Source organism: Leopardus geoffroyi, chromosome X, assembly GCF_018350155.1.
Source record: "Leopardus geoffroyi isolate Oge1 chromosome X, O.geoffroyi_Oge1_pat1.0, whole genome shotgun sequence".
NCBI lineage: Eukaryota > Metazoa > Chordata > Mammalia > Carnivora > Felidae > Leopardus > Leopardus geoffroyi.
This window is the reverse complement of record NC_059343.1, coordinates 47384340-47411311: the sequence shown is the minus strand read 5'-3', so window position 1 is coordinate 47411311 and position 26972 is coordinate 47384340. Positions and strand designations below refer to the sequence as shown.

At 38.9% G+C, this 26972-nt stretch overlaps 1 protein-coding gene across 5 annotated transcripts in view; it reads left to right on the top strand.

The window, feature by feature from the left end:
* Positions 1-1401: 1401 nt before the first annotated feature.
* Positions 1402-26972, top strand: part of WNK3 (WNK lysine deficient protein kinase 3) — a 185118-nt gene continuing 159547 nt past the window's right edge. The window contains exons 1-2 of one of the 5 annotated variants that reach the window (XM_045470598.1): positions 1402-1491; positions 25784-26440. In XM_045470598.1, coding sequence (XP_045326554.1) covers positions 25904-26440 — 537 coding nt within the window. In that variant the 5' untranslated portion in view covers positions 1402-1491; positions 25784-25903. Of the gene's footprint in view, positions 1492-1526; positions 1622-1801; positions 2329-25783; positions 26441-26972 lie in introns of those variants that run through there. The other 4 variants (XM_045470599.1, XM_045470597.1, XM_045470596.1 and 1 more) reach the window with 4 other exon arrangements.

Genomic DNA, 26972 nt, shown 5'->3' with positions numbered 1-26972 from the left:
AAGAAAGGAGTTTACAAGACTCCATCCATTCTATCGCTAATTTGGGATGCAGAGGTCTTTAAGGTAGGGTGGTGGCACTATTTGAAGAAATTACACCTTGCTCTTCCAAATTTAGCCAGGAAGATCTCCACAGGTGGAATAGTTGGACCTCCTAGCACTGAATTTCATTCCTTTAAAGTCTCTTTCCATTGTCAAAAGTGAATATGGGAATTTGAATTTATTAAGGGCATAGTCTGGTTTCCTTACACGTTCTGGCAATCCTGGCATTAGTAAGTGACCTTCAAGAGCAAAGATGTAGAGACAACGAACAGGGCTGCATGGCCTCCCACCATTCCACTCCATTTGGACTCTGGAAACCTCATAGATAAATTTATTGATGGTTTTCTAAAGAGCTGAAAAGGCTGAGGTTCTGAGACCTATAGTAGGAAAAGGAAAAAAAAAAAAAACGTGGAGAGAGGAAATTGATATAACTCAGTGATAGGGTCCTGAGGCTGGGAAGTTGATAATATTAGACTGGCATTTTCCACACAGCCTCCTACCCTCAAGGCATCTTTCTAAGACTTGAGGGGAATTTGAAAGAAATCCTGCCCTTTAGGAGCTTTCATTCAGTGGCTCAGATACCAGATGCAGCCTGGGGGATTGAAAAATGCATGGGCTTTGGAGGGAGAACACCTGGGTTCAAGTTCTGGCTACTCCATACATAGTTGTGTGAATTTGGGCAAGTCATATCCACTTTCCCCTCTTGGGCCTCAGTTTCCTCCTCTGTGGAGCCAGGATTATTCATGCAAGAATGACAGAAACAATTCTGTACAGTGCCTGATACAATGCAGGAAACAGTTGTTAAATAAAGCCGCTGCGCCAAAGTTAACGTGTAGTGAAAGCTTGAAGGAGGTAGCATTCACCACCAACTAGAGGATCTAGGAAGTGAACGGTAGGAGACGGTGAGAGCCAGCTTTAGGGGAGGTGGCCTTTTCGCATGCGTGCAGTCTAGGAGCCAGCAGGACAGAGAGGGGGCGGGGCTGGCTTCTGAAGGGGTTGCTATGGCACCGAGGGGCCAGGGGAGGGTAACCGAACCCTTAAAACATTGCTCCCTCCCCCACCCGCTACAGCCTAGGCCGAAGGCCATTGTTCCCAGCAAAATGGCGTCGGTAATTTCCCTCCAGGCCCGAGGCCTAAGTAAGGCGGAGGGTGCGAATGGGACTGGAGATGGAAACAAAAACTACAATTCCCAGGGTACACCGCACCTGCCTGCGAGGCGCAAGGCACGTGCCCAGGCCTAGCGGTTACATGCCGTCAAAAATCCGTTTCATAGCTTCCCTTTCCCATCCCCACTTTCGTTGTTGCCCAGCCCCCGCGCGCGCGCACTGCGGTCCTGAGGGGTGGGGGTGGGGATGGGGGGGGGGGAAATGCCGTGGCCGTTGCCCTCGCAACGTAACCGGGAGACCGGTATTTGTAAATCTGTGCTTCGATTTCTAATCCCGAAGCCGGCAGGTATGGGTCTCGCGAGAAAAGCTGGGAGTTGAAAAAAGGGAGTTAGGGGTGGTGGGTGAAAAGGTGCCGGCGGGTATCACATCTCCGCAGAGCTGCTGCATTTAGAGGCTTGCGGATAACAGAGTGGATGGTGGGTGGCTGGGAGGTAGTGTGTGCTTGGACTTTTCTTTTTTGGAGGGGAGGTGGGTAAAGAAGCCATGGAGAGAGATCTTTTGAACACACAGGGGGTGTCACGCGTGTCTCCTCACTGAGATTTTCTTTTTGGAAAGGAGAGAAGCCTTTCTCCTGCTCGACGCGCATCCCTCTCTCCCGCTGCGTTGAAGAGGGCGGGGGAGGAGTGCGCACGCTCTAGTTGGCTAGCCACTGGGCACCTCGCTGCGATGGGGGCTGTTCGGAGTTGGGGCTGCTCCGTCGTCTTTCTCCGCCCCTCCCCCCCTCTCCTTCCCTCCCTTCCCTTCCCCGCCCCCCTCTACCCCTCTCTTCTCTCCAGAATTCCCTGGGTGGAGTACGCGTGCGCCTGCTCTGCTCCCGGGCGAGCGCGAGCTTGGGCTCGTACCCCGCTCCCCTAACCCCGCCCGCTCTTTACCTACCGGCAGTAGCTGGCCCGGTGGGCTCGCGGGAGACTGTCGCGCGCGCACGCGCACACAACGCGGAGCGGAGCTTGAGACATCGAGGAGGGGAGTAAGAAGCATCGGAGGAGGCGATAGAGGAGGAGGCGGTGTGTGTATATGTGTGTGTTCTATGGTGTGGCTCGTCGAGGGGCGAGCGGAGGCTTGAAAGAGGGCGAGGGAGCAGCGAAAAGAGTCAGAGTCTCTGTCCGTGAGAGCTTCTAATCTGGTGAGGGTCCCGGGCCGGCCAAGGCTCTAGGAGAGAGGGAGGAGGCCGGGGGGCGTGTCTGGGATTGGGTTGAGAGATGAATGGGCTAGGGATGAATGGAGGGAGGCAGCGGCGGCCAGGAGTCTGTTAGGAGTAAGCGCCCTAGTGGGGGGCGGCTTGACTGAGGTAGGGTTAATGCCGTCGCCAAGAGGTATGGGACGAGGCTGGGCTTGGGTCTTCGGGGTTCTCGGAGCTGTAGTCCGTGTGAGCGAACAGGCGGAGAGGAAAATTCTAAGGGGGAAAGTGGAGAAGGGCAGGTTTGGGGTTAAGGTGCGCTTTTGTCTTTTTTTCTGTTTTTGTTGGGGGGTGGCAACTTTGGGAGTTGGTGGAAGACTAGGGGATCGGGAAGGTGAGGAGGATACGTGAGGGGGCCCTGGGAGATGGTTGACAAAGGACTGAGTGATCATTTAGGTGAGATTGAGGCTGCTGAAAGAGAAGATCGTTTCGGGTGTGGGAAGTTGAGTTTCAGTGGGCATTGGGGTGGGAGATCGTGGAGAGGGATATTGTTGTCTGATTGTGTAAGTGGGTTAGGTTCAAGAGATTGAGAGGTGTTATTTGGGAATGGGTGACTGACGGTTGCGAATGGGGAGGAGATGGTATGATGGCTTTCGGGTAAAAGTGGTGAGGTGGCTTCAGTGTACTGGAAAGAGGTTTTGTTTGACTAGTTAAGAGTGGTGAAACATTTATGGAGTGGGCTGTGGGTGGAAATCCAGCACGTGTGTATCTCCCTATCTTGGGAGTTGATAGACCCTGTTAAAATGAAATTGAACCCTCAAAACAGATGCGAGTGGTATAGCTATTCCTTCTTAAGCGTTACCTTTGACTGAAGCAATTACATGAATAAATAGCCTTAAAGTTGTGAAAAGGCTTACTCACTTACTATACACTTCTGTATAGTAGTGATTGCATCCAATTTGGGGAGGCATTGTTACCTGTTTTTCATTTATAGTAAGTTGTACTACCAAGATAACTTTTGAAGAGGTCGCAGTATATGACACAGAGCAGCAGGTGTCTTCTAGACAATCTTTAACCTTTAGACTGATGAATTTAAAAATCGTTTGAAGTCAGCAGACTAAAGGAGGGATACCTTGCATTGAAGGATAGCTAAGATGCACTAAAACTGGTTTTGAATGCTGAAATATATATACGTGATTTTTTTTGTCATTCAGAATTTATTTTGTTTGAAAATTGGCACTTGCTTGTTGGTGTGCGTTTAAATTATAGCAGATTACTAAGGACATTTTGTTCTCGGAATGCATTACTTATCTTCTGGTAGGAATCTTTGTGATGGTCTCATTCTATTCTGGGTCAAGATTAATAGTTTATGGATTTTTAACTTTTCATGGTTACTTTTTACAAACTTTGCTGACATATATTTATTATCTTGGAAAAGTTGCAAATTTGAGAACATTCCCATGACTTTTTTCTTTTATTCTGCTTTGATGTTGGAAGGAGTGTAATCCTTGTTTTGGCTACCCAGAGTTTAAATACAAAAGTTAATACTATGTTCGTATTCTCTTAGATTAAGATGAATACTTAGTGTAGTAAGCAGAATAGAAGTATAAAAGCACCATGAGAGCCTGGGAATGTGACACCAACTTTGGCAGGCAAGGTAGCCTCCCAGTTTTGAACTAGATGTTCCTGGAGTGGAAGATCTTTCAAGTATTGAGGCTGGGGAGTGGAATGCGATAAGGTTGGAATCTTAGATTGAGGCTAGGGTGAAGGATTACCCTGCAGAATTAGGAGCCCTTGACTATTTAAGAAGGAAAATAACATAAACAGATTTTTGGTGTTCATCTCTCTGCCTTCGCTTCTGATGCCCTTGCCCCAACCCCCCTCCCCAACCTGGAATGCTCTCTCTCCCCTTCCCTTTGAATTTTGAACTCATTCTTTTTAGACTAACTTCAGTCATTAGCTATTTCTAAAAGCCTTTCATGCTCCCCCCCCCCCCCCCCGCTTCTTTTCTTTTCCCAGCATCCTCCACCAAACTGCATTCGGTGCCCTTCTTTAGTGGTCCCATCACACCTTGTACATATTTTTATTACTGTACTTCTGTTGGTAGGCAAGCATGAACATTATTTGCCTTTTTATACATAAGAGAGAAAGCACAGAAAGATAAGACCTGTCCTGGTAAGTAAGTGGTGGACCCTGGAGTTCTGACTTCTAGACCAGCGTTGATCTTCATATCACAAGTCTACATTTGTTGATATAATTATTTTATAGGAGTTAAATTTCTGTAATTTGGACTTTAACTTTCTTCCATAAAGTACACGAATTTTTCATTAAGGTGTCCATTGACTTAGCCAGTAAATGATAAAACCAGTGGTTGCGTAGAACCAGAGTAGTCAGAACTAAAGAAATGAGAATTGTTATATTACTATAAGATTTCTAGTCAGATAATTTACTTAAAATTAATAGAAGGCCTAAATTTTTGTGTATATGTCTGTGGGGTGGGGATTGTGTGTAAGAAAAAAACCCTTCCTTTCTCAGTATCCCATCTTAGTATAAGTAGACCAGTTCTATTTGCAGATATACTTGTTTATGTCTCTTGCCTAAAATCCAGAATACTTTCAGAGAGGTGGATCTTTTCCATTTTTTTGTTTGAGATCATAAAATTTATGGTACTGTTAGGAGATATTTGATGATTGTAAAGGACATCTATAAAAGCATTTATTCAGAAATACCCAAAACTTCAAAAGGAGAATTTGATGCCATTTTAAATTGTTTAGGTAGAGCTTATCATAAGATATTCAGTTTAGAAAATGTTGAGGTTAACTTACTGCAGTAGTGAGCCTTTAATGTTCCTTTCTTCAGGGATATATCATTTTTTTCATTAACAGAAATGAAGTAACATTGTTTTCTGTGTTTTAACCTGGTAACTTTGTATTGTGATAAAATTCACATAACATAAAATGTGCCATTTTAGAATGTACAATTCAATGTCAAGTACCTTCATGATGTTGCATATCTTGTTCCAAAACATTTTCATCACCCCAAAAGGAAACTCTGTACCCATTAAACAGTCACTTCCCATTCCCCTTTCCTCCCAGCCCCTGGCAACCACGAATCTGCCCTCTCTATGGATTTGCTATTCTGGGTATTTCATATAAATGAAGTTATGCAATATATGACCTTTTGTGTCTGGCTTCTTTCACTTTGCATGTTTTTGAGGTTCACTAATGTTGTGGCATGTATCAGTCTTTCATTCCTTTTTTTTTAAGTTTATTTTTTTTTTAGTAGCCTCTACACCCATCGTGCGTCTTGAACTCACAGCCCCAAGTTCAAGAGTTGCATGCTCTTCCAACTGAGCCAGCCAGGTGCCCCTATATTTCATTCCTTTTTATGGTTGAATAATATTCCATTGTATGAATATACTACATTTTGTTAATCTATTCATCGGTTCGTAGACATTTGGTATCTTTCTACCTTTTGGCTTTTGTGAATAATGCTGGTATGAATATTTGTGTATAAGTACTTGAACAACTGTTTTCAATTCTTTGGGGTATATACCTAGAAGTAGAATTATTGGGTCATGTAGTAATTCTGTTTAACTTGTTGAGGAACCACCAAACTTTTCCACAGTGGCTGCACTATTTTACATTTCCACCAGTAATGTATAAGGGTTCTAATCTCTTCACATCCTCACCAACATTTGTTACTTTCTGGATTTTTTTGTTTGTGTGCTTTATGGCCATCCTAAGTGGGTGTGAAATGGGATCTCATTGTGGTTTTAATTTGCCTTTCTCTAATGACTAATGATAGCATCTTTTTTTTTTCAATATATGAAGTTTATTGTCAAATTGGTTTCCATACAACACCCAGTGCTCATCCCAAAAGGTGCCCTCCTCGATACCCATCACCCACCCTCCCCTCCCACCCACCCCCCATCAACCCTCAGTTTGTTCTCAGTTTTTAAGAGTCTCTTATGCTTTGGCTCTCTTCCACTCTAACCTCTTTTTTTTTCCTTCCCCTCCCCCATGGGTTTCTGTTAAGTTTCTCAGGATCCACATAAGAGTGAAACCATATGGTATCTGTCTTCCTCTGTATGGCTTATTTCACTTAGCTTCACACTCTCCAGTTCCATCCATGTTGCTATAAAGGGCCATATTTCATTCTTTCTCATTGCCACGTAGTACTCCATTGTGTGTATAAACCACAATTTTTTTATCCATTCATCAGTGGATGGACATTTCGGCTCTTTCCATAATTTGGCTATTGTTGAGAGTGCTGCTATAAACATTGGGGTACAAGTGCCCCTATGTAATGATAGCATCTTTTAATGTGCTCATTGGCTATTTGAATTTCATCTTTGGAGAAATGTCTATTTGCCCATTTTATAATTTTTTTATTGTTGACTTGTAAGAGTTTTTCAAAAATATATTCTAGGGGTGCCTGGGTGGCTCAGTCGGTTGAGCGTCTGACTTCAGCTCAGGTCATGACCTCACGGTTTGTGAGTTGGAGCTCTGCATCGGGCCTTGTGCTGACAGCTCAGAGCCTGGAGCCTGCTTCTGATTCTATGTCTCCCTCTCTCTCTCTGTCCCTCTCCCACTCTGTCTGTCTCAGAAATAAACATTTAAAAAATTAAATATATATATGTATATATATTCTAGTTACTAGACCCTGATCAGATATATGATTTGCAAATATTTTCTTCCATTCTCAGTTGTCTTTTTACTTTGTTGATAGTGTCTTTTGATGCACAAAAGTTTTGAAATTTGACGAAATCCAGTTTTTTTTTTGTTTCTTATGATTTCAGTGTTATATTTAAGAAACCATTGCCGAATCCACGATGATGAAGATTTTTAACCCCTATTTTTTCTTTGAAGAGTTTTATTGTTTTAGCTTTAATATTGAGGCCTTTGATCCATTTTGAGTTAATTTTTGTATATGATATAAGGTAAGGGTCCAGCTCTATTCTTTTGCATATGGATTATCTTGAAGTTTTTTTAAATTATAAAATAGATAAGGGGGTGGGAGGTACAGGCTTCCAGTTATGGAAGGAATAACTCATAGGGATAAAAGGTACACCATAGGGAATATAATTAATGGTATTGTAATATTGTTGTATGGTGACAGATGGTAGCTACACTTGTGGGAGCATAGCATAATGTATAGACTTGTTGAGTCACTATGTTGTATGCCTGAAACTAATGTAACATTGTGTGTCAACTATACTTCAATAAAAAATACATAATATACAGTACTGTACATGTATTTAAATGAAGCTATTTTTTGGCGATATATGATTACTTTTTGAGCATTTGTGGAGGAGAAATGTTACTAAATGCATTTTTGAAGGTCATGCCTTATATTTGAAGAGTGGGAATATTCTAAAGCTCTTTATGAGGCAATGAGACTTGCATGATCAGGAAACTTCAATATGGCTAACTAGACACTCTTATGTTAAAGTGTTTTCCTTTTTTATAAAGAGTAGTATTTTTGTTTTCAGATTGTTTGTATAGGGTGAAATCTTAAAAGTAGGAAAAAAGCAGATTTGGTTTATAATTAACCAGAAATTGGCATGGGATTTATCCTAAAAGCAGTCATATCTATGTGTTACATAGATTCTGATTGTGGGCCAGCTTCTTGACCAAAGCACATATCAATCAGTACTTTTTGGAGACTTTTTATTTGTAGCTTAGGCTATCATCACCTGTACTTGTCCTTTTCATTTAGGAATAACGCAAGATTATTTTATTTTAGTTGCTTGTAAAAATGAGAATTAAAATTTAGCATAGCACGTTTGGTTGGTAAATCTCAGCCTCAAGTCAAGTATAATTAAAATAGGGATGTTATTTTGAATTGTTTTAAACACTAGGGGATGTGTTTTAATACAAGAATGGGGAATTGGTTTGATCAACTCCAAGACTAGTTCAGTTCTTTTATTTCCAATGCTGCCCGGAGAATAATTTTTATCCTGATGGGCGACTGTCGCATTTCCATTCAGAGCTATCATTTGAAGGTTTCTAGCAAGAGACAAAACCCTTGAAGATACGCAGTTCATTTGCTAAGGAACCTTTCAGATGCACTTTTAACTCACTCTGAAGCTGTTAGCCCAAAAGAATTTTGTAGTATGACTTACCCAGCATGTTTGTAAAGTTCTACCATTCATTCAACAAATATTTATTGTGTTCCTCCAGTGTGCAGGGTTGATATGTTGGGGGAATAGATGAAAAGGAAGTAAATCAGGCAATGACCCTGTCCTCTTTGAAGTTACATTACAGTGGAAGACAACAGATGGTCAACAGATCTATCAGAAAATAAATGCTGAGAAGAACTTTTTAAAAAAGGTTTTATTTTTAAATAATCTCTACCCCAATGTGGGGCTCAAATCCCCAACCCCGAGATCAAGAGTTGCATATTCCACTGACTGAGCCAGCCAAGTACCTCAAGAAAAAAAAATTTTTAAGGGTGCTGGGATGTTAGAGAGGAGCCTCTTTAGCTCAGGTGGTTAGTTTGGAAGTCTTCTTTGAGGAGGTGACTTTGAACAGAGATCTGAATGTTAAGAGACCAGCAATTCTGAGTATCTCTTTTGTTAATTGTTATTTTGTTGAATTGTTTATTTATCCCTTTTAAACACTATAGGTTTCTTAATATTTTAAATGTCTGAGCTACTGCTTTTGTTTCTAAGCGGGGGGGGGGGGGGGGGGGGGGGGGGGGGGGGGGGGGGGAGAGAAAACCCAAATACGTTCCTTACGAGAAGAAACAGTGTTCCCAAGTGAAAATGTCACTGGAGTAGGAGTCAGCTTGGGTTCTGGTCTTGCCCTCAGTATGATCTTGTGTAAGTATAAGCATCGATTACTTCATGTGTTACTAAACAAAACAAAAGCCCTACCTATTTTGCAGAGGTTTTTTGGCTCATTAAATGAGAAAATATGCTTTGTAAATTATATGACATACATATACATATGAAATGCATTGTAGTCTATTAAAATATTTTTGGAGTCAGAGTTTCTCAACTGAGAAATGATTTCCTACCAAATTAAAGCTTTTACGTCTCTAACCACCTGGTAAATTTTAGCGCCAAAGATCTAAACTCATTGATTAATCAGGAGGGGTTGGGTTCTTAGAAAGTGGTATTGTGGTAAACAGTATATTGGATTTGGAGTTAGAAAACTGGGTTTCCAGAATTCTCCCCTTCACCTACTAGCTTTCTGACTTGGGAAAGATGCTAAAACTTTTCTGAGCCTTCCTAATTTTCAGAATTCAGGGTAATACCAAATAGCTCTCAGACTTGTTGTTACGAGTAATTCAGTAAAGTAGATAACTTTCTTATGAAAACTATAAAGCAAGGTTTGATAACTTTTTCTGTAAAGGACCAGACTAAATATTTTTTTTTCAACGTTTATTTATTTTTGGGACAGAGAGAGACAGAGCATGAACAGGGGAGGGGCAGAGAGAGAGGGAGACACAGAATCGGAAACAGGCTCCAGGCTCTGAGCCATCAGCCCAGAGCCCGACGCGGGGCTCGAACTCACGGACCGCGAGATCGTGACCTGGCTGAAGTCGGACGCTTAACCGACTGCGCCACCCAGGTGCCCCCAGACTAAATATTTTAAGCTTTGAAGGCCATGAAGTCTGTTGCAACATCTCAGCTCTGCTGTTGTAGCAGCCATAGGCAATATGTAAATGAATGAGTGTGACTATGTTCCAATAAAACTATTTATGAACACTGAAATATGAATTTTAAATAATTTTTGTGTCATGAAATACTATTCTTTTGATTTTTTCCCAACCATTTAAAAATATAAAAATCTTTCTTAGCTCACCTGCTGCACAAAATATGGCAGTGAAGTGAGATGGGTTTGGCTTGAGGGCTGCATGTAGTTTTTTACTTTATTTATTTATTTTTTTAATGTTTATTTATTTTTGAGAGAGAAAGATAGAGTGTGAGCTGGTGGTGGGGGCAGAGAGAAAGGGAGACACAGAATCCGAAGCAGGTTCCAGGCTGTAAGCTGTCAGCACAGAGCCCAACGTGGGGCTCGAACCACAAACCCTGAGATCATGACCTGAGCCGAAATGGGATGCTTAACTGACTGAGCCACCCAGGTGCCCCTGTATGTAGTTTTGCCACCATTGTTATAAAGGGTTAGACAGAATAAAGTTTTAATTAGGATAGGTGATTGATAAATATAAAGTCAGGCGCCCCAATAAAGATAAATTGTTTATTTTTGATAATGAAAGAAGATGGAGATGATTTCAACCCCTTTTCTAATTTGGACCCAGAAAGTTTTTCACACAAAATGGGCATCTTTAATTGAGGAAATGATCTTGCTAAAGCAAAACTGGATGATGGAAGTGAGTAAGAAGATAGTTTTAGTGTTATAAACTCCTGAGGACTATAATGTGGTTACGCATTGTATGTATCTGTGTAATTCAGGGATATAGTGTTACACATGTGGCTCTAAGTCATATGTGGCGTCATGTTATGAGTAAAGAATGGACTTAGGAATTCAATGCCTGGATTGAATTCTAGCCCTGATTTTCGCTAGCTGTGTGATTTTAGTCAAGTTAATTTTTAAAGCCTAGTTTCTTCATTTGTAAAATGGGAATAAAGATATTATCTGCCTCAAGATTCTGGTGATGATTACATGAGAAAATGCATGAAGGGGCTTACAGTGCTTGGCACAAAGCATTCAATAAGTATTGATTGATGAATTTATTTGGATTTATGTAGTACATACCTTATTTGTTTTCTCCTTCCTTCAGTTATTTTGAGAAATGATAATATCCTTAACTGGTTCTTTTGTATAGACAATTCTGATAGACAATAGGCAATTCTGCCTTAAAGGATTAAAATAACATAGAGGTCCACTAAAGCCTTAAGGTCCACTTTTTTGCAATTTCCTGCCCCCCAGTGGGTATCCATTGTTAAAAGTTGACTGGGGGGGCACCTGGCTGGCTCAGTTGGTGGAGCTTGCAACTCTTGATCCTGGGGTTGTAAGTTCAAGCCCCACATTGGGCGTAGAGATTACTTAAAAATAATAAAAACAAAATCTTTGGAAAAAAGGAGTTGACTGTGAACTTGTACAGTCCTTTTTCATATGTGCATATACAAATAAAAAATATATATTATGATTTGCTCTTTTCCCAAAGAATATGACTTAGGGTTCTTTTCATGTCAGTATTTACACGTCACTTCATTCTTTTTAATGAATACATAGTGTTTAATACTACTTGCTTCTTTAACCTGTAGGGTAAGTTAAGAGCATATCTTTCCGGTCTTTTTTATAGGCATTTAAACATACATGAGTACATTTAGAAACAAAAGGTTTTGTGGATTTTTTTCACATAAATGATATAAAGATGTATATGTTGTACTATAACTTGTTTTTTTCACCTAATAGTATGTATATGTAGGAGATTTTTATATATCAGTATGTATCCATCTCTCATTTAAACAGATGTGTATTATTATACATGTACTACTGCTGTTTCACCATTCTCTTATAGGTGTATATTTAAGTTCTTTTCAGTATTTTTTGCTATTCCAAACAATGCTTCAGTAAAAGTCCTAGTGCATACATATTTGTATGCGTACAAGAATATTTCTCAGGTAGATGCTAAAAAGTGGAATTGCTAATGACAAGTATGCATTAAGATACGTGGAATTTGGGGCGCCTGGGTGGCGCAGTCGGTTAAGCGTCCGACTTCAGCCAGGTCACGATCTCGCGGTCCGTGAGTTCGAGCCCCGCGTCGGGCTCTGGGCTGATGGCTCGGAGCCTGGAGCCTGTTTCCGATTCTGTGTCTCCCTCTCTCTCTGCCCCTCCCCCGTTCATGCTCTGTCTCTCTCTGTCCCAAAAATAAATAAAAGTTGAAAAAAAAATTAAAAAAAAAAAAAAAGATACGTGGAATTTGTTGGGGTGCCTGGCTCGCTCAGTTGGTAGAGGTTGCGACTCTTGATCTCAGGGTCATGAGTTCGAGTTCCATGCTGGGCATGGAGCCTACTTAAAGATTTATAAATAGATACTTGGAATTAGTCAAATGAAAAAGCTATTCCAGTTTATCTGCCAAGAGTTTATGAAGTGCCAAATGTCTCATACACTTCTCAAATGTAATATTAACACATTTTTGGGGGGCTCATCTGATGGACAAAAAAAATGATATTAAATTATTTGAATTTGCATGTCCCTGCTTACTAAAGAGTTTGAACCATCCTACCATCCATGTATTGGCCATTTGTATTTCTTACTGATTTTTTTTAGTTCTTTATATATTCTGGATAGTAATGCTTTGCTATACGTGTTGCAAATGTTTGCTCCCAATCTGTTGCTTATCTTTTAACCTTGTTCATGGTCAGATGGCCAAATGTGTTAGCTTTTTTATTAATGGTCTTTGCATCTAGTTTTTTTTTTTTAATGAAAGCCTTTTTTCTTTTTTTTTTTTTTTTTTAATTTTTTTTTTTAACGTTTATTTATTTTTGGGACAGAAAGAGACAGAGCATGAACGGGGGAGGGGCAGAGAGAGAGGGAGACACAGAATCGGAAACAGGCTCCAGGATCCGAGCCATCAGCCCAGAGCCCGACGCGGGGCTCGAACTCACGGACCGCAAGATCGTGACCTGGCTGAAGTCGGACGCTTAACCGACTGCGCCACCCAGGCGCCCCTGAAAGCCTTTTTTCAAGTTAGAAATATATTCAACCATATTTTTCTTTTAATAGTTACATAGTTTTGCTTTTACATTTAGCTCTTTAACCTACCTGGAATTTATTTTTGTGACTGGTTTTTAAGTAGGGCTGTAACATCTCCCCCCGTCCCCATATAGATAGCCAGTTGTTTTGACAACATTTTTTATGCTATCACTGCTGAAACTACATTATTTAGCTGACCATAGCTGTATTGTATTAGTTTTCTTTATATAGTATTGCAAATTTCTTCTTGAGCTTATTCCTAGATGAATATGTTATAGCTTTGTTGCTGTTATGTACAGGATTGTGTGTGTGTGTGTGTGTGTGTGTGTGTGTGTGTGCGTGTGTAAAATCTCAGTGAGCTGCCCTTCTTCAAGGCACCCAGCCCTTCCCTCCCCTTCCTAGTGCTGCCCACCTCCAGAATAGTTGTTTTTTAAATTACATTTTCTATATGATTATTGCTGATAATATAGCAAAGCTATTGATTTCTGCTTATTGATTTCATCTTTGGTCTTTCTGTTGTGCTGTCTTGTTAGTTCCTATTATAGTTTTTTAATTGATTTGCTTGGATTTTCTGGATAATCATATAGCCTGCAAGTTTTGGTTTTGTCTCCTGCTTTCCAATATTCATATGTCTTATTTTATTCCCTTAAAGGTAACAGTGATAATAAGAATTCTTGGCTTATTCATGACTTTAATTATTGTTTATGTGAAAGATGCTTAACCTCACTTATAAGATAAATGCTAATTAAAACCACACTGAGATTCCTTTTTTAAATCTATAGGAGTGTTAAAAAATCAAAACATTTGATAACACCTTTTTGTTGTCAAGGCTATGGGGTAAAGGACACTTTCACACATTGCGAGTGGGAGTTTAAATTGGTACAATGCCCATGGAAGGTAGTTTGGCAGCATTATGTAAAGATACACATTTATTATTCTGGATATATTAGCATATTTCAATAAAAGTTAAGTATGTAAATTTCGTTTGATCCAACAATCTCATTTCAGGGAATACATAAATATACACACCCCCGACATACATATATATATATATATATATATATAGATAGATAGATAGATAGATATATGCAAAATATGCAACGTTATCTGTCATAACACATGACAGCAAATAATTGAATACTATATACCACATAGGTTTTAAAAAATAAGAATGAGGAACCTCTAAGTGGTGACAGGGAAAAAATATCAAGTTATTGTGACTCTAAACAAAAGTTTGGTATATACTATGCTACTTTTTTTAAATGTTCATTTATTTATTGTGAGAGTGTGAGAGAGAGAGAATGAGCATGAGCAGGGAACAGGCAGAGAGAGAGGGAGAGAGAATCCCAGGCAGGCTCTGTGCTGTCAGCGCAGAGCCTGACTTGGGTCTTGATCCCATGACCACGAGATCATGACCTGAGCCAAAAGCAGGAGTTGGTTGTTCGACCAACTGAGCCACCCAGGTGCTCCTTATTTATACTTGATTATTTGCCTAAAGAAACTCTGGAGGGCTACATAAGAATCTAATGAATGGGTTACCTGTTAGGGCAATGGTGGGAGCTAAATGGGTTGGGAGGGAATCTGTTAATTATATACATCTTTGATTTTTTGAATCTTAGGACTGTATTTTTAAAAATTAAAAATGGTTTCTTGAATTATTTCAACTCCTCAAAGAACATTTTTGTTTTTCTTGATCTTTCTTTTCTGTGTTACAGGTTTTCTCCAAATGGCTGTCTCCTGATTCTGTTCGTATTTAAGAATGAGCTAGTAGAAGGGCCGACTGGGAGTTCTGTTGTACTGAGTCAGGGTTGTCAACTGGTAGGCTTTATTTTGGGGTGACTGGGTGGACAGCTGGCTATTATACTTGGAGAGCCCAGATGCAGGAGGGCAAAGGGCTTTGCTCTGGGGTTCTCTTGTTCATCCTGGTTTGTTGAATTTGATATTCTGCATGCAAGGATTTTTGTCTTTGGTGGAATGGGGAGGAGAGCTCATCAATTGTGTCATAATTCAGACCTTCAGCTAATCCCTGTTTTCAGCCTTTTTTCTTTCTTTCTTTCTTTCTTTCTTTCTTTCTTTCTTTCTTTCTTTCTTTCTTTCTTTCTTTCTTAACTATGGTGCTTTATGGGATCGCTTATCTCTGGGGTTTGGTCTTGCAAGCCTTCTCCCTCCTGGGTTGGAACCCTTTCTGTTATGTATTTTAGGTTGTAGCATCCTTTGATTTATGTTACTTGCCAGCCAGTTCTTTCCTATCTGTTCTCTGTCAGAAATTGTTGAAATCTTGTATTTGTTATGCCATTTTCCATTTGTGTTCTTGACTTATGACTTATACTTTTGTACTTTTATACTATCACTTTCCCAGGGTCTTGGAAAGTACAAGAGATAGAAGTGTTCAGTTCACCTTGGTGAACCAGAAGTCCACAGTAGTATATCTTAAACTTGACTAAACTGTAGGTCCCTTGAGGACAAGGACTGACTTTTTTTCTTTTATCCCCAGACCTTGACAGTGCTTGGCACTTGGTAAATGTTTATTCACATGAATATACATATATGAGAGAGAGAGGACTGTTAATGGGAAATTTATAATTTTGACTATTTATTTAAAGATTTTTATTGAAGTATACATGGCATACAACATTGTATTCGTTTTAGGTGTACTACATAGTAATTTGACAATTCTATGCATTATTCAGTGCTCACCACAATAAGTACAGTTACCGTATGTCACCATACAAAGTTATTACAATATAATTGACTATATTCCCTATGCTGTACTTTTCATCTATTTGGCTTCCTTATTTTATAACTGGAAGTTTGTAGCTCTTAATTGCTTCCCCTATTTTGCCTATCCCCTCACACCCACCCCCCCTTGTGGCCACCACAAGTTTGTTCTCTGTATTTATGAGTCTGTTTACCTTTGCTGTTTATTTACTCATTAGTTTTGTTTTTTAGATTCCACACATGAGTGAAATCATATGCTATATGTCTTTCTCTGTCTGACTTATTTCACCTAGCAGAATACCCTCTTGGTCCATTCATGTTATCATGAATGGCATGATCTCATTCTTTCTTATGGCTAATATTTCATTGTGTGTGTATACATACCACATCTTTATCCGTTCTATTGATGGACATTTAAGTTGCTTCTGCATCTGGGCTTTTATAAATAATGCAGTAAACCTAGGTTAGCATGTATCTTTGTGATTTAGTGTTTTTATTTTCTTTAGGTAAATACCCAGTAGTAGAAGCACTGGATCATGTGATACTTCTACTTTTAGTTTTGTGAGGAACCTCCATACTGTTTTCCAGACTTGCTGCACCAGTTTACATTCTGTGCTAGTGTTGCCTTTGCTCCACATCCTTATCGACACTTCTCATTTCTTCTCTTTTTGATACTAGCCATTCTGACAGGTGTGAGGTGATACTGTGGTTTTCATTTGCATTTCCCTGATCATTAGTAATATTGAGTTCCTTTTTTTTAAATGGATTTATTTATTATTTTTTTTAATATGAAATGTATTGTCAAATTGGTTTCCATACAACACTCAGTGCTCATCCCAAAAAGTGCCCTCCTCAATACCCATCACCCACCCTCCCCTTCCTCCCACCCCCCATCAACCCTCAGTTTGTTCTCAGTTTTTAAGAGTCTCTTATGATTTGGCTCCCTCCCTCTCTAACCTCTTTTTTTTTCTTCCCCTCTGTTTTGACTCTTATGTGGATCCTGAGAAACTTAACAGAAGTCCATGGGGGAGGGGAAGAGTTTCTTTTTTTAAAAAAAATAAACTCTACACCCAGTGTGGGGCTCAAATTCATGACCCTGAGATCAAGAGTTGCATGCTCTACTGACTGAGCCAGCCAGGCACCCCATGTTGAGCATCTTTTCATGTGTCTGCTGGCCATCTCTTTGTCTTCTTTGGAAAAATGTCTATTTAGGTCCTCTGCCAATTTTTAATTGGATTGTTTTTTGTGTGATGAATTGTAAGAGTTATTTATATATTTTGGATACCAACCCTTATCAGATATGGCATTTGCAAATATTTTCTCCCATTCAGTAGGTTGACTTTATATGTATTCTTTCAATTGCTGGTTCCAAAACTTGAGATTCTTGAGCCATTGATTGACAAAGTACTGATTTTATGCTGAATTTCTCATGGATAGAACTACAGTAAGCTGTGGTAGAAAATTATTTCAAACTTTTAACTCAAATGCTCCAGGATTATATATCAAGCAGGTTAAAGGAGTAGATGTAAGGTAAACTTTGTGAGATTTTCCCTATAGTTTCAATCTCTATAGAGGTGCTTTTGCAGTTATCTTTATACATATTCCTAGTTTATTACTATTTTATGAAGGAAAAAATGGTCATGTAAAGGCTATGATATATAGCTGTTAAATTCAGCAAGAGACTTTTGGTTTGAGGTCTGATTTTTGTGGAGTATTTCACTGAGGTGTGTTTCTGCATTGCTGAATGTAGAAGAGATATTATCCTGGTCACTGAATCAATGCTAACAAGTCTTATTACTGGAAAGCTTTAAAAGAATGTATCATTATCAGCTTTACTAAGTGAGTCTACTGAAAATCATTTAATGTTTTTTAGAGTATTGTTGAATAGTGGTTTATTATAGTGCTGCCCCTAGAGGTTTTTAAGATATAGAAAATAAAAGCTTCTATTTATTGATTATTATATTGTGCCAGGCACTGTGCTAAGTAGTTTATGTGTATATTTTCATTTTATTTTCATATCAGTCCTATGAGATTTCACAAATGAAATCAAGAATGAATGAGTTGAAGTAATTGGCCCCATATCTCCTTTGAGGAATGAGAGGCAAAACCAAGATTTGATTCCAGGTTTCTTCCTCTCCAAAGCCTGTGCTCTGAAACTGTTTTATGGTCAAGAAGGTAGTGGATCCATAATGATCCATTAATGATCCATAATGAAAAGGCCTTAGATATTCTATGCTTAGTGAAGTTCTTGGCCTAGTTTTAAAGATTTATTTTCCTTATTTACTGTGTTTATATAAATAATTAAAAAATTTTTTTAAGGTTTATTATTTTTGAGAGAGAGAGAGACAGAGAGAAAGCAGGGAAGGGGCAGAGAGAGAGGGAGACACAGAATCGGAAGCAGGCTCCAGGCTCTGAGTTGTCAGCACAGAGCCCAGTGCAAGTCTCAAACTCACAGACCATGAGATCATGACCTGAGCTGTAGTCAGCCACCCAACCGACTGAGCCACCCAGGCACCCCTATATAAATAATTTTTTTATGTTTATTTATTTTGAGAGAGGGGAGGTGTAGAAAGAGAAGAAGAGAGAATCTCAAGCTGACAGCTTGGAGCCTGACTTGGGGCTTGATCCTATGAACTGTGAGATCATGACCTGAGCCGAAACCAAGAGTCAGACACTCAATTGACTGAGCCACCCAGGCACCCCGTGTTTGTGTTTCTTATTTGTTGTTTATTATTTATCGATGTCAGGTCTTTTCACTTCAGAACAGTGATTCTCAGCCCTGGAGACCAGGATGAAATAAGGAGAATAGACAGAATGGAGGGGGATGAAGGGAAGGTAGAAAGTATAATTTTACAAAGGCATATTTGATCTTACAATGGCTTTGATTTTAGTCAAAATATTTTAAGATTCTTAAGGGAGACATCATATTTTATGGAGATATAATTAACATACCATAAAATTCACCAATATATATGTAAATTATTTTTAGTAAATTTATAGAATTATGTAACCTTGATTACAATCTAATTTTAGAACATTAACATCACGCCCTAAAGATCCCTTGTGCCAGTTTGCAGTCAGTCCTGTTCCTATATACCTCAGCGCCAAGTGAAAACTAATCTATTTCCTGTCTCTATAGATTTGCGTATTTTAGACTCTTCGTATAAATGAAAGCATACAGTGTGTGGTCTTTTCCTCTGGCTTCTTTCATTTAGCATAATGTTTTCAAGGTTTATCCTTATTATAGCATGTATCCATAGCTCATTACTTTGCATTGCCAAATAATATTCCATTGCATGGATATAACACATTTTGTTTATCCATCAGTTGACAGACATTTGTATTGTTTCCACCTTTGGCTAATGTGAATAGTGCTGCTATGGACACTTGTGTAGAAGTTTTGTGTGGACATATGTTTTCATTTCTCTGGGGAAGATGGTATCATCTAGTTATTCTATACTTAATTTGAGGAACTGCTAGACTGTGTTCTGAAGCAGCTGCATCATTTTACATTCCCACCAGCAATATATGAGTCTATTTTCTCTACATCCTTACTAACACTTGTTACTCTTTTTTTTTTTTTTTAGAGAGAGAGCACATGTGTAAGCAGGGGAGGGGCAGAGAGAGAGAGAGAGAGAGAGAGAGAGAGAGAGAGAGAGAATCGTAAGCAGGCTCCATGCCGAGCACGCAGCCTAACTCGGGGCTTGATCTCATGATAGTGAGATCATGACCTGAGTTGAAATCAAGAGTTGGACACTTAACTGACTGAGCCACCCACGCGCCCTGTCTTCTTTTTTATTGTAGCCATCTTCACAGGTATAAAGTAGTATTTCATTGTGGTTTTGAGTTGCATTTCTCTAATGAATCATGATGTGGAACATCTTTTCATGTGTTTATTGGCTATTTGTATATCTTATTTAGAGAAATGTCTATTCAGATCTCAAGCCCATTGGATTATTTATCTTTTCATTATTGAGTTGTAAGAATTTATTATATATTCTATCAGTCCCTTATCAGATTTGTACATATTTTCTGTTAGTCTCTTTGCTTTTCACCTTCTTGGTGGCATCTTTTGAAGCATAAAAGTTTTAAATTTTGATGAGATCCATCTTCTCAGTTTTCTCTTTTATCACTTGTATTTTTTTTTCAATATATGAAATTTATTGTCAAATTGGTTTCCATACAACACCCAGTGCTCATCCCAAAAGCTGCCCTCCTCAATACCCATCACCCACCCTCCCCTCCCTCCCACCCCCCATCAACCCTCAGTTTGTTCTCAGTTTTTAACAGTCTCTTATGCTTTGGCTCTCTCCCACTCTAACCTCTTTTTTTTTTTCCTTCCCCTCCCCCATGGGTTTCTGTTAAGTTTCTCAAGATCCACATAAGAGTGAAACCATATGGTATCTGTCTTTCTCTGTATGGCTTATTTCACTTAGCATCACACTCTCCAGTTCCATCCACGTTGCTACAAAAGGCCATATTTCATTCTTTCTCATTGCCACGTAGTACTCCATTGTGTATATAAACCACAATTTTTTTATCCATTCATCAGTTGATGGACATTTAGGCTCTTTCCACAATTTGGCTATTGTTGAGAGTATCACTTGTATTTTTGTTGTTGTATTTGGGAAATCATTGCTTAACCCAGAATCAATAAAAATCACTCCAGTATTTTTTTTCCTAAGAACTTACTGTTTTAGCTCTTACATTTAGTCTCTGATCCACTTTGAGTTCATTTTTTTGTATGGTATGAGGTAGGGGCCCAACTTTACTCTTTTGTGTGTAGATATATCCAGTTGCCCCTGCCCCTTTTGTTGAAAGGTTTGTTGAAAGTAACCTTTGTTCCCATTCAATGGTCTTGGTCACTTTTTTGAAAATCAGTTGACCATAAATGTTAAGGTTTACTTCTAGACTCTCAAATCTATTACATTGACCTACAGTTGACCCTTGAGCAATGTGGGGGTTAGGGGCACCAATCCCTGTGCAGTTGAAAATCTGCATATCTTTTGACTCTCTAGAAACTTACTAGTAACAGTATACCAAAGCTTTACCAATAACAAACAGTTGCTTAACACATATTCTGTATGTTATATGTATCATATACTGTATTCTTACAATAAAATAAGCTACAGAAAAAATGTTAAGAAAATCATAAAGAACAGAAAGCAAATTCACAGTACTGTACTGTAAAATATTCATGTATAAGTGAACCTGCACAGTTCAAACCCATGTGTTTCAAGGATCAATTATATAGAGCTATCCTTATTCTGTTGTTCATTCCTTTTTTTTGTTGTTTATTTATTTTGAGAGAGAAAGAGAGCGAGCACAAGCTGGGGAGGGACAGAGAGAGAGAGAGAGAGAGAAGGAAAGAGAATCCCAAGCAGGCTCTTCACTGTCAGCACAGAGCCCGAAGTGGGTTTCAAAGTCATGAACTGTGAGACCATGACCCAAGCCGAAATAAAGGGTTGGATACTTAATCGACTGAGCCATTCAGGTGCCCCTCTGTTCATTTCTAATTTAATTCTTTTGTGGTAGGAGAGCATACTTTGTTTGATTTCAGTTCCTTTAAATTTACTGAGATTTATTGTATAGTATATTATTTGCTCTGGAGACTTTTCCATGTGTACTTTAAAAGAATGTATATTTTGCTCTTACTGGGAGTGTTCTGTAGATGGCAGTTAGGTCAAGTTGGTTGGTAGTATTGGCCAAGTTTTCCAGCTTCTTTTTGGTTTTCCATCTGCTTGTTTTCTCCATCACTGAGAATGGGGTATTAAAATCTACTATTATTGAATTCTTTCCTTCTAGTTTTGTGAGTGTATTTTATTTTGGAGCTCTGCTGTTAGATGTGTATATGTTCATAATTGTTATAGTATCCTGATGAATTAATCTTTTTATATTTACAAATGTCCCTGTTTATCTCTAGGAACAATTTTGTCTTAGGTTGGTTTTTAGAATTTAGAAGACAGGGGGAACACTCATTTCCCCATTCCTCTTATTTGTTGCTTCTTAACCTTATAGTTTGAGAAACCAGGTGGCCAAACATGTTAGAATTATTATGCCAGAGCAGCACTACTTGTCCCTCTATTTTTATATTAGGGTTCTGAGTAATATTTATTTGTTTTCAAGAGAGAGAGCACATGAGCAAGGGAGGGGTGGAGGGAGGGAGCGAGGGAGGGGGGGAGAGAGAGAGAGAGAGAGAAAGAGAGAGAATCTTAAGCAGGCTCTACGTTTAGCATGGAGTCTAACGTGGGGCTTGATCTCACAACTGTAAGATCATGACTGAAGCCAAAATGAAGAGTCAGACACTTAACTGACTGAGCCACCCAGGTACCCGTAATTTTTAAAAAGAGGTTATGGAGTTAAAAATTTTGGAAGGCCTTTTCTAACTTAAATTATCTAATTTTGCCTATTTTTGTCTGTTTGGAAGTCCTTTTATCTTACTTACGGATCTCTGCTCTTGAGGTTTCTGGATAAGTGACCTTTAAGTTAAGTGAAGTGAATAATATTATTATTACTTAAGAATATCCCACCTAAAATGTTAACATTTGGGGAATGTGAGTGAAGGGTATACTGGATTCTTTGTATATGATTGCAGGTTTTTTTCCAAGTCTAAAATTATGTCAGAATAAGTTAAGGAAAAAAAATCTCTACCTGAGTCATTGTTAATTACTTTTTCTCACTTGCAGGTAATGCTAGTTTTATTAGATGATTTTCAAAGTATATTGATTTGGAAGTGTAACCTCACAGATCACTCCTTAGCTCTGGTATTAACAGTTATGTCCTAGTACTGTCACCTGACAGGCAAATTTCTGGGAGTTTTTATAGACTCTTCTTTTGCCTCACAATCATGTTCATTTAGATGGTAAATCTTGTATTTAGCATTTCCTTAATGTATCTTGAATCTGTTCCTCTTGTCACTGTTTTCATTCAAACCTCAGCATCTCTTTCCTGGATTATTGCAGTAGCTCTCTAACTGGTCTCCGTGTTTTACATTGTATGGCATAGAAATCCTTGGTGACTGTCTGCCTTTCTGTTCTCATCTGCCCACTTCTAATATGTGAGTAAACTATTCATGGTACCACTCATATGCACTTACTCCATACTGTTTCTTGACTTTGCTTGTGATCTTACCTCTGCTTGGATCAGCTAATTTTCTCTCTTCAAGACTCAGTTTGGGTACCTTTTCCAGGAAACCTTACTTAGATTGTCTGACTTCTGGTTTTTGCATGTAGATATCTAGTAGTCCCAGCATCATTTGTTGAAAAGACTGTTCTTTCTCTTTTGAATTTTCTTGGCACCCTTGTTGAAAATCAATTGACTATGAATATATTTTTTTCTGCTGTTTATTTTTACTCCATTTATCTATACATCTATCCTTATGCCAGTACCACACTGTCTTAATACTATAGCTTTGTAGTAGGTTTTAAAATTGGTAAGGGTGTGTCCTCCAACTTTGTCCTTTTTTCAAGATTATTTTGGTTTTGGCTATTCTGGGTCCCTTGAAGTTCTATGTGAATTTTACGATAAGCTGGTTAATTTCTGCAAAGAAACCATCTGGGATTTTGATAAGAATTGTGTTAAACGTGTAGAACAATTTAGGGTGTTTCTCCTCATTTTGTTTTAGTTCAGGTTTGTTTTTCTTCAGTTTTTCCACATTTGATATTTCTGTGTATTTTTGGTTTGACCTGACAAATTGTGCCTTCTAAGGCACGTAATGTAATAGGTATATAGGCTTAACTTTGTGATACGTGTTTGTGGTGAGAAGAGAAGAATTTTCTTTTATTATTATTTTTTATTTTTTTAATGTTTATTCATTTTTGAGAGTCAGAGGGAGATAGAGCACAAGTGGGGCATGGGCAGAGAGAGAGAGGGAGACACAGAATTCCAAGCAGGCTCCACGCTCAGCACATAGCCCCACGCGGGGGGCCGAACTCACGAACCGTGAGATCATGACCCGAGATCAGACACTTACTTAACCGACTGAGCCACCCAGGTGCCCCAGGAAGAATTTTCTTATTGGCGGTTTGACCATTCATTTGAAACACTTTTTTTCCTTATGTGTTCCACATATTTCCACATGTTCCTTATGGAAAGTTTTAGAAAATACAAGAAAGCAGAAAGAAAATTCATTATTCCACCAGAGTTATGTATGTGTGTATGGAAGCTTGTTGTATATATTTTTTCATTTAACCATATAACATATAGAGAATGTCTTTTTTATTTTATTTTTTTTGAGAGAGAGCATGCACACGTGCGAGCAGAAGAGAGGCAGAGGAAGAGCCAGAGGGGGAATCTTAAGCAGGCTCTATGCCCAGCATGGAGACCGACACAGCTCTCAGTCTCACGACAGTGACGTTATGACCTGAGCCAAAATTAAGAGTTCACGCTTAGTTGACTGAGCCACCCAGGCGCCCGGAATGGTTTTTCATCTCACTAAAAGCTACAGTGTTTTTAATGCTGTGTCATATCTCATTTTGATATTTAACTAAACCTCTGTTAGGCTTGTGTTTAGGAGAGTTTTTCCAAATTTTAAGTGTTATAATGAATGTTAAACCTTTGCCCAGATTCTTGACTATTTGCTAAGGCAAGTTCCCATAAGTGGTTCAGAGGATGCATATTTTTAAGTCTTTCATGCCATTTTTTTGGTATAGCATGTTAATATTTGACAGCAGTTTCTTTCTGTTTATATCTGAATGTAAGCTCATAAACAAGTATTTACATTTTTCAGGACTACTGTTAGATGTTTTTTTTTTTTTTTCAACGTTTATTTATTTTTGGGACACAGAGAGACAGAGCATGAACGGGGGAGGGGCAGAGAGAGAGGGAGACACAGAATCAGAAACAGGCTCCAGGCTCTGAGCCATCAGCCCAGAGCCCGACGCGGGGCTCGAACTCACCGACCGCAAGATCGTGACCTGGCTGAAGTCGGACGCTTAACCGACTGCGCCACCCAGGCGCCCCTACTGTTAGATGTTCTTAACAGCATGATTGACAACAGTCAAAAGGTAGAACAACCCAATCCATTGGCCAGATAAATGGAGAAGCAAAATGTGGTATATAAAAACAACGGAATATTGTTGAGTCTTAAAAAGGGATGAAATTATTGGGTGCCTGGGTGGCTCAGTCGGCTAAGCGGCCAACTTTGGCTCGGGTCATGATCTCACAGTTAGTGAGTTTGAGCCCCACATCGGGCTCTGTGCTGACAGCTTGGAGCCTGGAGCCTGCTTCCAATTCTGTCTCTCCCTCTTCCTCTGCTCCTTCCCTGCTTGCACTCTGTCTCACTCTCTCTCTCTCTAAAAATAAATAAACACTAAAAAAAAAGGAATGGAGTTCTGATACATGCTACAACATGAATGAACCTTAAACATTATACAAAGTAAAATAAGCCAGACACAAAAGGACAAATATTGTATAATTCCACTTATATGAAATACCTAGAATAAGCAAGTTCATAGGGACATAAAGGAGAATAGAGATTACCAGAGGCTGGGAGGATGAGCAGTTTTAATGGATATAGAATTTCAGTTTGCAATGATGAAAAAGTTCTAGAAATAGATACTGGTAATGGTTGTACAGTGTTGTGAATGTACTTAATGCCACTGAGTTGTACACTTAAAAATGGCTAAATGGTAAATTTGATATTAACCATATTTTACCACAATAAAAAATACTACTATTGGATTAATTTCAGAATTTTAGATAAAAACCACTTACTGAGAAATTATGTGCTTATTTTACTTATTGTGTGTTACCTTGTAGCTAAAGGTTTGGATACTTGTTTTAAATATGATTGATTGATAGATGGTGCTGAGAACTAAGTTCCTAACCAACATTCATGCAGTATGAAGACTTATTGAGCTATATGCCAAGTAGTCTGCTAGGCATTGAGGACTACAGTGGTAAACAAGATAAGACACAGTCCCTGGAGTGTGCTGGTTGCTAAGATTGGACAGAAAAAGAACAAACTTCTTATTAAGAAAAAAGGGATTAAACAATCAGGTGACTTGTTTTCTCCTTAATGATTTCCTTTGTGGGGTGATTTTAAAATATCCTTCCCCCCCCTTCAGGTTGCTATGGAAACATAATGACCACATAAGCGGAAGTCCTTTCTGATAATCCTGATACCTGAGATGTAACTGGACTAAAGAGTGGAACAGGAAAAAATTTTAGTGCTAACCTCAATTACAATGGCTACTGATTCAGGAGAGCCAGCTAGCACAGAAGATTCTGAGAAACCTGATGGAGTTTCATTGGAAGACAGAGCTCCTCAGGTTGCAGCAACTTTGACAGTGGAAGCTAGACTAAAAGAAAAAAACAGTACTTTCTCTGCTACTGGGGAAACTACAGAAAGGAAGAGGTTCTTCCGAAAGAGTGTTGAGAGGATGGAAGATGATAAAGTTGCTGAATCTTCCTCCAAAGATGAGAGAATGAAGACTGCAACAAATATTCCAAGAGTAGAAAAGCTTCCTACAAATGTGCTGGGAGGTGGACAAGAAGTTAAATATGAACAGTGTTCAAAGGCAACTTCAGAGTCCTCAAAAGATTGTTTGAAGGAGAAAAATGAAAAGGAAATGGAAGAAGAAGCAGAAATGAAGGCTGTAGCTACTTCTCCTAGTGGCAGGTTCCTGAAATTTGACATTGAGCTGGGAAGAGGAGCATTTAAAACAGTGTATAAAGGATTGGATACTGAAACGTGGGTTGAGGTTGCTTGGTGTGAGCTGCAGGTGGGTATATAATCTTTTTGGTTTTAATAAATTCCAGTTTTAGCAGGCCTGGCCTTCTGAATGATCCAGGATTAATATGTATCATGGATTTAAAAAAAAATTGAAAGGCTTGTTCCCCACCTCCCTGAAATGATGCTCTTTCCCTAGATCCTCTTAGGAGCTGCTGGAAGCCTTTTTTCCTCTTGGTCTTTTCCCTTCTCTTGTTTTCCCTTCTGTTTTAAAGGGGGGAAAAGCCTATCAATGCCTTCTTTGGGAAAATGTTCTTAATTTATTAACCTTGGGAAATTTCCCCCAAACTCTTGAGGTCTCATTTTGAAAACTTTTAGTAAATGTATGCCTTATAAGTTAGTTGATTGTTATACTAAATATTTAGGAGTATGATATGTCAGGGATATATTTAATGCAATTCCTACCTTTTCTCTTTTTATTTCAACAAATTTTTAGGGGTTCATATGGTGTTTTTCAGAACAATGTTATGCTTGATTCTTTGAGGGCTTCTATTAATATAAACTTGCTCAATACCTTTAAATTT